We start from the raw sequence: 16,008 nt of genomic DNA, 5'->3' as shown, positions 1-16,008 counted from the left end.
AGTTGCCCCATTTGTAAAATGAAAGGGTTGTTCTAAATGTTTTTAAAATTGCCTTGTAGTCTAATGCCCTTAAACACTTGGTTAGAGGTAAGCCCCCATAGGTTAAATGTTAACAACATTTATTGGGCCACTTTCAGTTTGAAATTGGCCACACTCAGTTTGGAATTAAGAGAGGAATGTAATATTACTAATAGTGAGAACCACTGAACAGCTCTTGCTAAGTACTTTAAAAGTACTGTCTCATATAATCTTCGAATCAGCCTTCTTTGACACGTGGGAACATTTAATTTACTTGCATGTGCTCACATGGGTAGGAAGTGACAGGACCAGGGTTTGAACGGGGACTGTCAGACTCCAGAGACTAGTTACTGTGTACACCATCGGGGAAGTCGTTTCGGGATATAAGAGACTTGGTCTGGGCCCTCCCCATCTCTATCCTAGATTGTTGGCCCTTGTCTCAGACCTGTTTTTATTCTCTCTTAGCTTCATTCACTACTCCGTGGTATGGTGGATTAGCAGCTATTCTACCGCCCCTGGGGGCTATGACCAGATCTAAGACCCGTACATTCTGAGATTCTATGATAAAGTGTGAAATACTTTTACTTCCAATGCTGATAATCTATTTCTTGAATGGAAATCTGAAGGCAGACACCATGTTTATAGCCGCTAGCCCTCATCGGACCCTGAATAAATATTATGTAATCATGAAGATAGAGAGCGAAAAGCTGCTTGATTATTATATGAGAATAGTAATTGGATCTTTACATCTTAATCATGGATTAGAAAAGATTGCTGGGGGTGGGGGGCATAAAAACCAGCTAATGACTGCTTAGAGTTTCTCCAGTGTACTGTGCCACACTTGACATAAGCCAGTTCATTTGTTGTCACAACAGCCCTGCAAAGAAAATCATTCCCTTCAGCTGCATGAGGATGCTCATTACAGTGATTTTTTTTTTTTTAAGAAAATAATGGCACCATCGTGCAGAGGCAGCACACCCAGAATCCATTCTTTAGCCTGCTAACCCCCGCTGCAACTTTGATGAGAGAAACAGAGCTGTTTGTAGGTGGCTATTAGATGATGCTATTCCATGTTCTTCCTCATTGTGCACAGCAGCAGGAAGGGGACTTCTGGACCCTCCTTGGACATTAACACATGATGATTAAGGGTCCTTTTGTTGGAGCTCCGAAAGCCGGCTGTGGACTGACTTCATGGAGACAAGAACGAGCCTACAGACCTTCAGCAGCTCCTCTAGACCCAGGGACTGGAAAACTCTCTGGAGACCCCAGGGTTTTTCCTCAGGTCCTCTGCCACGAGGGAAACTTTGAGGAACGTGGCACTCATGTTCACAAACTCAGAGAAGAACCTCCACATGACAGATTGCCTGAACACTAAACTGTTCAGAGCTCGGGTGTACTCATCCTGCAATGATAATTTGGTTCATTCATCCTTTAGATAATTTGATTCTGTACCTTTAAGTATCACCTGCAATGGTATATGTTCTGAATTTAAACTTCATAGATTGGGTTGTTTTTCATCTGTGAGGGTTCTTTTTCCTTTTTTTTTTTTTTTCACCTCTTCCTTTTCATTATTTTCTTTGTTTTCAGGTCTGCCTGGTAATTATTTTCTCCACATTTTTTTTTTTTTTTAAGGGCCAGGCCCACCCCTTTTAATTGATATAAAATAGCAGTCTTTAGGTCAGTGTAAAGATGAATGTCCAGTGCTGAGGGGAGGAGTGGCACACAGTCGGGGATAAAACTTGTTCTAGAAACAAACTCTAATGACACCTGCAAAATTGAAGCTGTAGCTTGTGGAACCCCACCCCCGGCCCCCGTCAACCAGCTTTCTGAATTTGGCATTCTTTCCTTATCTGGCAAATCTTATCATCTGCTCAGGGCTATTTCTTATTTTCTTCAAATTACTCAATCAAGAAAACTCCCTTCTTTGGTGGGAGTAAGGTATGTCTAATTATCTGGTCCAGGAAAACCATCTGCCGAGTTATGAGCGCAGTGTTGTTGAACAGGACAAGCGACGTGAGGATGTCTGATGGATGCTCACGGCCAGCCGCTCCATTTCTTCCTCCCCCACCCCTAACTTCTCTCTCTTCTTTTGACAGCTTAGTTGACAACCACAGAACTTCAGAAACGTTTTCTAGACGTTTGCTTGAGTAGCTCTCCCTTGAATAAAAAACACCTGTTTTAATGGTATTTTTTTCTACTTATAGCCTACTCCAGGAAATGTAGTTTGTAGATTTTTTTTTTTTTAAACTGGTTGTTTACTATAGAACATTGCTCGAAAACTATCCTGATATTTTTAAATTATTTTTTCCATTGAGGGACAAAAAAAGAATATATGTTTTAAATGTAATTAACCAAAGAGACAGACTTATAGGGTGGAGATAATCTCACAAATTGTTCAACCACCTGCCGACTTGAACAGGTGAAATAAGACATTGTTATCCTTTGGTATGATGACTAGATGTGAATAAGGAGACGCAAAATAGCAGTGGCTTAAACTAATACATAGCCAATGTTAATGCGCTTAGGAATAATCTGAGGATCTTGTTAAGCTGTAGGTTCTGATTCAGGTAGTCTGGGTGGTGCAGAAGATCTGAAGTTCTGACAAGCTCTCAAGACTCTGATGATGCTGGTGGGTTGTGGATGACACTCGGAGTAGCAAGGATACACAAAGATTTATTTCTCATGTAAAATCTACAGCTAGAAAGCTCAGGGCTGGTAAGGCAGTGCCTTATGTTACTCCTTTCACTTTCCCATTTCACCATTTTTTGGGTGTGGCCTTCATTCTCATGGTCCATGATGTAGCATCCATGTTCCAAGCAGCAGGATGGTAGCAGGAGCATAGGAAACATAGGAACATATCAGCACCTCTCAAGAATGGTTTTCAGAGGGACGCCTGGGTGGCTCAGTCGGTTAAGCGTCTGCCTTCGGCTCAGGCCATGATCCCAGCGTCCTGGGATTGAGTCCCGCATCGGGCTCCCTGCTCTGCGGGGAGCCTGCTTCTCCCTCTGCCTCTGCCTCTCTCTCTCTCTGTTTCTCGTGAATAAATAAATAAAATCTTAAAAGAAAAACAACAAAGTTAAAAAAAAAAAAAGAGAATGGTTTTTAGAATCTACCACATGAAATTTCAAACATATTCTATTGGTCAGAACTTTGTCACCTGAGCACTTCCCAGTGACAGAAAAGCTTGGGAAATGTAGCCTTTATTCTGAATGGCAATGTGCCCAGATGAAAATTCCCATACTTTTGAAGAAAGGGAGTGTGTGGACATGGTAAATGGGACATGTCTAGCAGTCTCTTGCATAGACTGGAGTGACGGAAGTGTTTTCCATAGAAAATGGCAGTCCACAGATTAATTGTAGATGATATGTGCATAGACCTTTACAGTTGCTATGTATAGTACTTTATGTCTTAGGCTCATTCAGTTTTCATAACTAATCTACAGAGTAGAGTACATTTAAGTACATTCAAGTATGAACTTGAATTTCTGGTTTGGGAAGCTGAGGTTCATAATGGCTGAGGGACTTACCCTGACTACCCTCTTCAAAATTGCATGCTTCTCCCTCTTCCCTCTTCCCCCTCCCTCATTCCTGATCCCTCTTACCAGGTTTTATGTGTTTCTTTGTTCCATTGACTTACCTACCGGTATACTCTATACGTTTCTTATTTAGTGTGTCAACTGTTTATTGTCGGTCTCCCTGTGTTAAGAAGGTGAGCTCCATGCGACCTTTGTTTTGTTCCCCAGTGCATCCTGAGCATCTGCTTTAGCATTTGCCACAGGACAGGATGCTCAGTATGTAGTTTTTAAATGACTTATTAAAGCCAGAAGGTTTGAATTCAAAGCCTGCCTTTGAATCGTGTGTGTTACCCTCCACCGTACTGCTCTGTGCTCTGTGCCACATGCGTCTTCTGTCAGGGCTCCTGCTAGTGTTTCAGTGTCTGGCACCCCTATATCTTGCCTTGGAAACTCACCCACACTTAACTCGTTGACTTACTCTTTGTCATCGTGTCACTCATGCAACATTGCTCACACCTTGGATTCTCCCTGGATCACCGTCCCAGGCTCAGATTTCCTGAGAAGGCACACATACCTCTAGAAAAACAAAATTAAGCAAAACTTTAAGAATGGATTGTAAAACTAGCCTTTCCATTATACTTAATCTCTGCCCTCAGGCCTAGATAAGATTCCTAGAATGTACCGATGGGACAGTTTTTAAAGCCCACTGAGTTCCGGTTGAAGATGTAAAAAAGGGACTGTTTCTGATCACAATCCAATCTCAGGACTACCATTGCCATCCCCTATCTAACATAATATAATATAATCATATAATAGCTGTTCTCCTACCTAGAAGCCTGTTATAATAGTTGGCTCATTCCGCCAGGTATTTTCATTTAGTCTTCCTTTTTTCCAAGATTGTCAACTTCTTGACAGGCGAGGACCTACTCAGATTTATTATGCGAATTTAGCCTAATCTGTACTGAGCTCCTTTCATTCTACGGGGCCCTTTAGTCCTCATTCAACACTATAAGGTGGGCATGGGATACATGCAGAAACTGAGTCTGAGAGGGGAAGCATTTTGTCCAAGGCAATATGTCAGATAAAGGGTACATGGCAAATAATTACATACGGGACGTAATTCCAGTAGTTAAATCGCTTCCTCTTTCTTTCCTGTACCTGAGCTTCCTGAGTTTTTAAGTCTGCATGTCTCTCTGCCCCAGCACCCAGCACAGTGCCTTGCTCACAGCAGGCTCTGAGCGAATATTTAATAAATACAAATACATGAATAGCTTTCCTGTGGGAAATATCTTGCTTTGAATGTGTGAGCGTAGACTGGGGACAAGCATCCGAGATCTATGTTCAGGCAGCTTTTATTTGTGCTACTACTCAGGCAAAAGTAAGTCAATTAATCTCTCTGTCTCCGTTTCCTGGCATGTAATGTGGGAATGGGCATGAAAGCCCAAGAGGGTGTTGTGAGATTAATTAGTTAAAATGTATACCCTGCTATATAAATGCTAATTGCTGTCAGGAGCGTGGGTTGGATTTTCCAGTGACTTGGCTTTGGGAGGCTTTGCACATTCCATTAGTTCTCAGTGCCACCAAGCCTCAGCCTTAAGAAATCCTTTGGCTGAGGAGAACGATGACTTTGTGGCTCCCCATGTTGAGGGCCAATTTAGAGAGGACTTCCACTGTGGAGTCAACTGGGTAAGAATGGACATTCTACACAAAAAGTAATTCTCTGTGCCAATAATTTGCTAAATTCCCTTTGCTGGTATTAGAGACAAATCTATTTGCATAACAGCCTTTTCCTCAGTCTTTTCTTCGGCTGGTGCCTGCAGTGAGTCATATAATTAATTTGGTATTACATGACACTCCAGCCTGTTGCCATAGATTTTATTTTTATTTGTTCATTGGATAATTTAAAAAGCTCTGACAAAATACCCTCAGGTGGCTGGCTGGCAAGGGAAACTTAAAAACTCACAGAACAAATTTCAAATGGGAAAATAACCCAGAGAAAAAGCTCAATAATAATACCTTTTCTGGGCTAATGTTTAGGAATACCGATACGTGTGTTTTCAGTCCCTAATGTAATGGAGGCTGATTCGCTTTATAGATATGTTTATTTGGCCCAAGGAACATTCTGTAAGGGAGATACCTAGCAGGTGTAATGATCTCTTTTCCACTTTAAGATGAATCACATTATTGATTGAAAAGATATTAAGTCTCAGGAATCAGCCCCAAATCTTGGTGATTGATCTGTATTTGAATTTTAGTATGCAAGGGCCTTTAACAAATGCTATTTTAAAATGTGTCTGCACTTGATTTATTGAGTTATGTTATAAAAGGAAAATTCTGCCTTCTTTTAGTAGTCAAGATAGGTAAAGCTAGTCACTGTGACATGTCCCCCAAATCTCAGTGATTTAAGACAACAGAAGTTGATTTTTCACTCAACCACAGCCCCTTGAGAGAGTGATGGCATCTCTGTGGAGCTCTGCTCCAAGCAGTGAGAGGAATCCAGACTCCTTCCATCTTGTGAAGTTACCTTATTCAAACTTTTCTGGCGCTCAGGGTCTCCATATGAGGACAGGAGAGAGCGTCGGAGATTATGTTGGGAGTTTCAAGATAAACCATTTCTGGCCTCATTCATTGGCCGGAACCAAATCAAATAGCTCCAGTTCAGTTGCTAAGGGTATCTGTGTAGTCTCCAACCAGGGTTCGTGAACACTTACCCAGTCTCTGCCACATCTACCCTTGTGGTCACCCTTGTGGTCACACGTACTTCCTAAGTTGGTGGGATGTCACACTAGCTTGTGGTTGGGGTGTCCCACCAGCTCTCTGTCTCCCTTTCCACAGTGTGCATTCTCCTACTTTTACACAAGAAAAATTGACCTGTCACTTGTCATCTATCTTACTATTAATCATGCCCAGGACTGTAAAGACCTCCAGGGACCAAACAAAGTGATAATTTGTAATGTTGGTGTCAGGAAGTCTCCTTTAATCAAAGTACCATTAGCCCTCCGAAGGGCTTCCTCTTTCTCTCCAGTTTTCCAGTGCTCCTGTTAGGAGAGTCGTGGCGTGAGACTGCTGTCTACTGGCCCAAGTTGGGGCGATCTGAATTGAGATATATCAGAGAGTAGGGTTGCAGGAAGGACGATCATTTGCATCTGATCGCCTTGCCTCTGCCGTCATCCAGATTTGGACAAATAGTGCAGAGCTCTTGAGAGAGGTGCCTTTAGGAGCAGCATAAAGAATATTTTTACGCAATGCAGAAGGCGGTAGCATCTCTGTCATTCAGATAACAAATAATATGGTGAAGGTCCAGACACCGTCAGCCGCCCAACGGCCTGTCGTTCTCTTTTTCTTTTAAACTATCACTTGGTGAGTCAAAAGTGAAATGACTGCTGTGCCAAAGCATAGTGATACCAAATTAAAAAATGAAATCAAGGCTTTTTTTTTTTTTCCTAACAGAGTAAATACGATCAGGGTGGTTAGACACTGAGAATGGTTTTGCCAATTATGTTGCATGATAGATATGCCCTCCCTCCCTTCCTACCTTCCTTTTTTTTTCTTAATTATTATTTTAATGATGTTCAATGGAAATCATTCACGGAGATTTTTTTTAAGGCCAGTATATTAAAAGGCTTATACCAAAAAAACTGTACTCTTTCTTCCTTAACTTTCCTCACATCCGTTAGCTCTCTTCTTCAGAAACCACCACTTTTAAGTATTTTGTTTATTTATTCTCGCATTTCCTATCTATATTTTGCTAATCAATTTGTGTATATTGCTATTTTTCATTTAGTAACCCCGGGCATTATATTGTTCACTTTTTAATTATATTAAATGAGATTTTTTTTTCCTCTCTTAAATAGCCATCCCCTCTCCTTAACTTACCCTTTCCTCTCTATCTACTAATACTACAATATTTGGTTAAATCAATAATCATTTAATTAATATGCCTTCATATATTAGTGAACTGTGATTATGTTTACTTTCTTATTTTGGGAAGTTATTAATTTCCTTGCCTTCATATGCTTACTTTAATTTGGACCTTTTGGGTAACTGTTTTCATACTTTACAGTTGCCTTTTAGCATAATTTTCCACAGTGCTAATTTCATCAGATAATTCATTAGTTAAAATTATCATTTTTTTAACTGGAGATTTCCATTACCTTCTATTTACTCTTGTTCACCCTAAACCCCGCTGCATAGCTGTTAGCCTGAGATCTCTTTCATTGTTATTCTGCGGATTTCTTTCCCCTCTCTCTTGAATTGGATCCCCTCTTCCTCGATCCCATAATTTGCTATTTTTTCCCCCTCTCATTTTGGTAACAGCAAGTACCTCAGAAGCCTCCTGATAAAGAGCATATGGGAAGGAAAATTACTGAGTCTTGATGTGTCTGGAAATGCCACGTTCACACTTGATTGTTTCCTTGGGTTTAGATTCAAGATTGGAAATAATTTCCCTTCACCTATATTGTTTCATTATTTTTTTTATGATGATATGTTAATCACCATACATTACATCATTAGTTTTTGATGTAGTGTTCCTTGATCCATTGTTTGCGTAGAACACCCAGTGCTCCATTCAGTACGTGCCCTCTTTAATACCCATCACCGGGCTAGCCCCTCCTCCAAGCCCCCTCCCCTCTAGAACCCTCAGTTTGTTTCTCAGAGTCCATAGTCTCTCATGGTTCGTCTCCCCCTCCTATTTCCCCGCCTTCATTTTTCCCTTCCTGAAAATAATACATTATATGTTAAAAAAAAAAAAAAGAAGATAGCTTCATTATTTTCTGGCTTCTTGTCTTGTTTTTGAAATTTCCACAGCCATTTCGATTCCTGTCTTTTGTATGTGATCATTTTTTATCTCCTTTCTTACTCTTTGGTAGTTTTTAAACTCTTTCCACGATTTTAGAAAATATTTTTGTGGGGTAAGTCTATTTTCATCAACTTATTTAATTGATGGTTCTCTTCTGTTTTTTTTTTTTCTTCTTCTTCTTTTGCTGTATGTCATCTACATCAAGGGACCCAAGCTAAAGGAGGCTTAGTTTCTGTGCTTTTATATTTGCCAGGGCAGAAGAAAATGGAGCATGATAAAATATGCTCTAGCCCTTAAGATAATCAACACAAGTGACACTCACTACATCATATTGGCCAAACTCGGTCACATGGCCCCTCCTCCAGAGGGGCAGAAAAGCAGATTCTTACAATATGCCTAGGAAGAGAACCCAGAGATATTGGGCTAATGGCAATGGTGATTCCTTATCTTGGGGTTGGCAGTTCCTTCTGGGTTTTCCCAGTATTCTGAAATGCACATGGGTGTGCTCCCCAGCTTTTCCCTGCTGGTTTAGGATTTATCTATTTAAATGGGCTGAACTGGTTACAGCTTGTCAATTTTGATGTTGTTACTATCTTTTCTCCTATTTTTGCTCTTACTTGGGGTTATGTCTTGAAAAAATTATTTTAGGTTTAGTGGAGTTTCAGAAAGGAGTGAAAATGGTTGTATATATTCAGTCTGACATATACATCTGGAAAAACTGTGGTTGTAATTTCCTATAAACTGAATGAGCTGATTCTGCAACTTTGTAGCTTTAATGAAATTGTATTTGAAGAATTTGGTAAGATAGATGTTTTATGAAAAAAATTACTATCATGTTCGTATTGGTGTGAACAACATTTTGATCTTCCCAATTCTTTCTTTGTATACTGGATTTTAAAAGGTGTTTCTTATTAAAAGCATAGCAATTATAAATAATAGTAATTTGCTGAGACTTGGAAAAGCCAGTTTGTTAAATTTCTCAGAGATCTATTACTTACCTAGGGATTTATTGCTTACAAATCCTTCTGCAAGTCATAAAGCTTCAAATTTTTGCTTTTATCAAAATTAAAGTAACCACAAATTTAGTTGTTCTCTCAATTATCTGCTGCCACAAAAACGTTGCCTTAATAAGCAACCATAAAGTTTAGTGACATACTTCATTTTATTTATTACATATCTAGTTTTGCTCCTGAGTCTATGATGTAGATATCTTTGCCTCGGCAGATCTAGCCTGGAGATCAGGAGACCAGGGAAGAACTGAGAGTCTTGGAGGGTTGTCTTTTCAGTTATAATTTTCCCCTCAGAACCTCCTCTGTCTCCAGAGGGTGAAAGAGCACATGACTGCTTTTTTCAGGCGAGATTCTCCCCCATACCTTATAGGGTACGACAGGATCAAGTTATCAGATCAAATCATTATCCATGAGGTAATGAAAAGATGATAAAGGAAAGTGGAAAAGTCATTTCTTCATGCCACAGGTGACTACTCCCAGGCTATTATTACTGAACATAGCCAGACAAGGGGGTTTCTGGAAAAAATTGGGTGTCCTGAGAAGGTGTGTTTTCTCCAGGCCTTTAACATGAGATAACTCACTGGCCTCTTCTTTCTTTTTGATCATTCCAGAACGCTGTGATGATTGGGGACTTGATACCATGAGGCAGATCCAAGTGTTTGAAGATGAGCCAGCTCGCATCAAGTGCCCACTCTTTGAACATTTCTTGAAATACAACTACAGCACAGCTCACTCGGCGGGCCTTACTCTGATCTGGTATTGGACGAGGCAGGACCGGGACCTGGAGGAGCCGATTAACTTCCGCCTCCCTGACAACCGCATCAGTAAGGAGAAAGACGTGCTCTGGTTCCGACCCACCCTCCTCAATGACACGGGCAACTACACCTGCATGTTAAGGTAGCCTGATTCTTGGTGATGACTGTCTCTTTTCCCTTTAGTTCCTGGATGATGTAATTTCTTCAGGGAAGAAATTACAACCACAGTTTTTCCAGATGTATATGTCAGACTGAATATGTAAGGGAAGAAAACATCTGGAGTTACACCTCACCTCAGTGGATTAGCAGAGGTTGCCTAAGAGGTGTGCAGAGAAAAATGGCTGTACTCCTGAGAACTTTCTCCATAAGTGGCTCCTTTTCAAACCCTGACGTATATCAAGATTATCTAATCATGGAGCCTTGTTTATTTGTGCCTTTTCCCTGATGTTAGAACCTGCCTGCATTTCTGCCCCACCTGGAAGCATCTATTTCCCTAGACAATGAGCAGGGTGGAGAGCAGGACCTATTCATTTCTGTTATTCTTGGCATCTTTCGAGGTCCCTGACACAGAAGAAAGCCTTAGGATGCCTATGGAAGAAAGAATATTTGGGAGATATCAAATGTATTTAGAACAATGCCTTTCAAACTTTTTCACCAAAATTCCCCTACAAAGCAAATAAACACCGTATCACTGGGAATCTAAGAATATAATCCAAAGAACCCTACCAAGACTGCAAAATTTCTTTCAAATCCACTTTGTTTAATCTTGAAAATTCATGTAGATTTTGCATTTTATTCCATAATATACCTATTCTTCTATTACCACAGATTAATACTGTTTCTGCTCTGAAAAAAAAAAAGCTTTAAAAAACCTGAAGTGCGGGGCACCTGGGTGGCTCAGTTGGTTGAGCGACTGCCTTTGGCTCGGGTCATGATCCTGGAGTCCTGGGATCGAGTCCCACGTCAGGCTCCCTGCTCAGCAGGGAATCTGCTTCTCCCCCTGACCCTCCTCCCTCTCACGTTCTCTGTCTCTCATTCTCTCTCTCGCAAATAAATAAAATCTTAAAAAAAAAAAAAAGAAACAAAACCTGAAGTGCCTCTGAAGAATAATCATTTTTGAGGCTTAGATCTTTGGCTACTTTTTTTCCCAAGGTCCCCTTTTAGCTTCCAAGCCTGACTTTGTTTTTTAAATTCCCATCTGGCTTATGGATTATGAGTGTTTTTGTTTTTGTTTTGTTTTTACACAGTTTCCTACTGTTTAATAGGAGCAGTGGTTTGCTAGGGCTACTAAAACAAAACACCACAGACGGTGGCTTAAATACCAGAAATTTGTGTTCTTGCAGTTCTGGAGGCTAGAATTCCAAGATCAAGTTGTTGGCAGGATTGGTGTCATTTCTCTCTCCTTGGTTTGTGGATGGCCATCTTCTTTCCATGTCTTCACATGGTCTCCCCCCTGCATCATCTCTGTCCTAATCTCCTCTTTTATAAGCACACAGTCATATTGGATTAGGGCCCACCATTCTCATTTTACCTTAATTACCTCTTTCAAGACTTGTCTCCAAATATGTCACATTCTGAATTACTGGAGTTTAGGTATTCAACATATGAATTTAGGGGACTCAATTCAGCCCATAACAATAGGGCTGAATGATATAACAATACAACAGCATAGAATAACATAACAATAGATAATTCCACACCATCTTTTGAATGTCCCTTGTCTCTCATGGCTATGAACTGTTCTCTGATGGAGAGATGTGACTACCTTTTGATATATTTAAGCTGTGTTACAATTAAATGAAAAAGGACCTCTTCTCTGTCACAGAAAGCATTTTCATCACTGTGTCCTTGGGAGTCCCTTGGAACCTCTGAAGGTGCTTTTGAGGTTTTCACCCAACTCTTTATTTTATGGGAGTGGACTCTAGACCAGTGTGTGTCTTCCAAAGAACCCCTTGTCCACTATTTATGTCCCAAGACAGCTTTATAGGAGAGGATAGGACAGATTATAGTGGAAAGAGCACTGGATGAAAAAACACAGAAACCAGGCCATCATCCCAGCCCTGACGCTACTCAGCTGGTGACCTTAGGCACGTCAGTCTGTGTCTGAGAGCTTTGGCATCTGTATCCATTCATCCCAGCCCTGACGCTACTCAGCTGGTGACCTTAGGCACGTCAGTCTGTGTCTGAGAGCTTTGGCATCTGTATCCACCCAATGAGAAAATCAGCCTAAATGCTCCTTGAGTTCCTTTCCATCTTTGGCAGCTGTTAATCCGTTAACATTCCACAGGTGGACATCAGGAAGTAGCTGGAAAGGCGTCATCAGTAGCTTTGTGGATGGCCTTGTTCTCTACTCTGCATTTTAGTGTTTCATTAACTCTGTTTCTGTTTCCTACTTGTCTAGAGCTCTTCCTCAAACTTTTCTAACCTTCTTTTACATTACGGGAGCAGTGTGGCTGTTAAGGCCTGAGTATTCCTTTAATGTGATTTACCAACTTCCAAATGGCCATCTCTTCAGTTTTCCTGTCGGCCTATCTTCTATGTCCCTAAAGAAAATCTAGAAGTGAACTTGTCTGGTGGGGACATCAGAAGCTTCCCACAGCCCTGAAGCAATTCCTAAGTGGAGAATGACCTTAAACTAAACTGTGTAGAATCAAAGGCCATAAATTAAGATTCATCCTCCAGGACTGTACCACTTGTATTCTTGCTTCAATACCCCTCTGAGGATAACATCCAGATTTTACTTTTAAAGCCGGAAAAATCAGTTCCACCACTGTTCATTATTATTTTAAGTCAGAGAATATATCTTATGAAGCTGAAAATTACCCTCTGTATAATTTCCATCTGTAGCATAATTCTTCCACGTGGTAGACCTTTCGCTATTTTTAGGTGGCGATTATGGCTGCCACTGTCCCTTCTCACCTTATTACCATTGTCATAAATCATCTTTAAACATCCCTTCTTGGGGAGGGAAATGCATCCCCCCATTTCATTGTATTTAGTCTCAATTAATTAGTAAATGAGTATCTAATATGTATTTGGCACCTTATTTTTATTTATTTATTTTTATTTATTTATTTATTTTTAAAGATCTTTATTTATTTAACAGAGATAGAGGGCACAAGTAGGCAGAGTGGCAGACAGAGGGAGAGGGAGAAGCAGGCTCTCCGACGAGCAGGGAACCCGATGAGGGGCTCGATCCCAGGACCCTGGGATCATGACCTGAGCTGAAGGCAGCCGCTTAACCCACTGAGCCGCCCAGGCGCCCCTATTTTTTTTTTATTTTTTTTAAAGATTTTATTTATGTATTTGACAGAGAGACACAGCGAAAGAGGGAACACAAGCAGGGGGAGTGGGAGAGGGAGAAGCAGGCTTCCCACTGAGCAGGGAGCCTGATGCGGGGCTCGATCCCAGGAATCTGGGATCATGACCTGAGCTGAAGGCAGACGCTTAACCCACTGAGCCACCCAGGCACCCCTGTATTTGGCACCTTAAATAGACATCACAAAAAAGGGTAGACAGTGAATGACCCATTTACCTATCACCCTAAGAAATCAGTTATTTTTATTATCTGTGTACCCTTTTATTGTTTTCCTATGCATAGACATACATTTTACATCCATTCCATTCATTTAAGAAACATTTAGTTGGTGCCTACTGAAAGTTTAGACGCTGTACTACATGCAAGGAACAAAAGAAGACACACATGGTCATGTCCTGTTTGAACTATATAAATTCAATCAAGGAAATGTTTGAGGTGCTCAGAGAATGAGAGGCCTAATTTAGAAATGGGGTGCATGGAGGATGACATGGAAAGCCTCCATGTAGAAGGTGGGCTGATGGGAGGAGAAGAGCCCTGAGGCAGACTAAATGACCTGTGTAGACATTCAAACATAAATGCAATTCCCCAGGCATCCTAAAATGTAAATATTTTAGTATACCAACAGTAGTGAATTGTGTCTGTTTTTATTTTGTGACGTCAAATTGGTATAGGAAATACCTCCATAACACATTTTTTTAAATAGGGAGTTGCTATTTTATTTTATTTTATTTATTTATTTATTATTTTTTTAACATTTTTTTTATTATGCTATGTTAATCACCATACATTACATCATTAGTTTTTGATGTAGTATTCCATGATTCATTGTTTGCGTATAACACCCAGTGCTCCATTCAGTATGTGCCCTCTTTAATATCCATCACCAGGCTAGCCCCTTCCCCAAGCCCCCTCCCCTCTAGAACCCTCAGTTTGTTTCTCAGAGTCCATAGTTTCTCATGGTTCGTCTCCCCCTCCAATTTACCCCCCTTCCTTCTTCCCTTCCTGCTATCTTCTTCTTCTTCTTCTTTTTTTTTTTTAACATATAATGTATTATTTGTTTCAGAGGTACAGGTCTGTGATTCAACAGTCTTACACAATTCACAGCGCTCACCATAGCCCATACCCTCCCCAATATCTATCACCAAGCCACCCCATCCCTCCCACTCCCACCACTCCAGCAACCCTAAGTTTATTTCCTGAGATTAAGAATTCCTCATATCAGTGAGGTCATATGATACATGTCTTTCTCTGATTGACTTACTTTGCTCAGCATAATACCCTCCAGTGCCATCTAGGTCATTGCAAATGGCAAGATTTCATTTTTTTAATGGCTGCATAATATTCCATTGTCTATATATATCACATCTTCTTTATCCATTCATCTGTCGATGGACATCTTGGCTCTTTCCACAGTTTGGCTATTGTGGACATTGCTGCTATAAACATCGGGGTGCACGTACCCCTTCGGATCCCTACTTTTGTATCTTTGGGGTAAATACCCAGTAGTGCAATTGCTGGGTCATACGGTAGCTCTATTTTCAAGTTTTTGAGGAACCTCCATACTGTTTTCCAGAGTGGCTGCACCAGCTTGCATTCCCACCAACAGTGTAGGAGGGTTCCCCTTTCTCCTCCTCCCCTCCAACACCTGTCATTTCCTGACTTGTTAATTTTAATTCCTATGTGAACTGACATGTAAATGAGGTCTCAGTGCGCAGCATTATTTCACTTAACTCATTTCAATATGATTGCTGCATCCAATCCGATTCAAAGGAGATTGCCCATTTATTGGCTGTTTCTCTTTTCAGGAATACCACATACTGCAGCAAAGTTGCGTTTCCTCTGGAAGTGGTTCAGAAAGACAGCTGCTTCAATTCCTCCATGAAACTCCCGCTGCATAAACTGTATATAGAGTATGGTGTTCAGAAGATCACGTGTCCAAATGTAGATGGATTCTTTCCTTCCACTGTCAAACCAACCATCACTTGGTACATGGTAAGGAAACTCAAGAGCATCTTACTCTCTCTAAACTGGCAATATCTGCCCTTGATTGTTGAGTTAATGTTGAAACTGAGATTTTTCTCATCAGATTTTTTATTTCTCCCTTAAAAACTTTATACAAATCTTTTACCACTTCTTCACTTTGTGCCATTTTTATTTATTTATTTTGTGTGCCATTTTAAGGAAGTGGTAGAGAATGCTTTGCCTCAACTCATCATTTCCTAAATTACATTCACTGGCCAACTAGAACTACCATATTTCTATTAACTTCCTATGAGATACCATTTGAGAAATGCCCACACACTTCTGTTCACTGTTGAGTGAGGTCAGAAGCTGCTTGCTCATTTGGTGAATGTCAACTCCTTGATTAGTCAGCACTGTATTCTATTATTTGTATGCGTTCTCTGTTTACCCTCATTTGTGGGCACAGTCCATCTGTGGTCTCCTCCACATCTGAGAGACTTGGAAAGTGTTTAATCAAAAATGAAAGTGTTGGAAGGTGGCACCTGTGGCAGCAGCCTTATTTTTTTAATCTCCTCAAATACCCACATATGCCAAAGCTAAAAACTACTGGACAACATTTAGAACAAACT

General features: G+C 40.6%; 1 protein-coding gene across 3 annotated transcripts in view; it reads left to right on the top strand.

The window, feature by feature from the left end:
- IL1RAP (interleukin 1 receptor accessory protein) overlaps positions 1–16,008 on the top strand; it is a 125,186-nt gene that overhangs the window by 74,003 nt on the left and 35,175 nt on the right. For all 3 annotated transcript variants that reach the window (XM_045903156.3, XM_045903155.3, XM_054504273.2), the window contains 2 exons: positions 9,955–10,240; positions 15,223–15,409. In XM_045903156.3, the coding sequence (XP_045759112.1) occupies positions 9,955–10,240; positions 15,223–15,409 (473 nt within the window). The remainder of the gene's footprint in view (positions 1–9,954; positions 10,241–15,222; positions 15,410–16,008) is intronic.

This window comes from Mirounga angustirostris, unplaced genomic scaffold, assembly GCF_029215605.1.
Source record: "Mirounga angustirostris isolate CCGP_5_RB_7025 unplaced genomic scaffold, mMirAng1.0.hap1 SCAF_1, whole genome shotgun sequence".
NCBI classification, from domain to species: domain Eukaryota; kingdom Metazoa; phylum Chordata; class Mammalia; order Carnivora; family Phocidae; genus Mirounga; species Mirounga angustirostris.
Note: the sequence above shows the minus strand (reverse complement) of the source record. Positions and strands in the feature narration are given on the sequence as shown.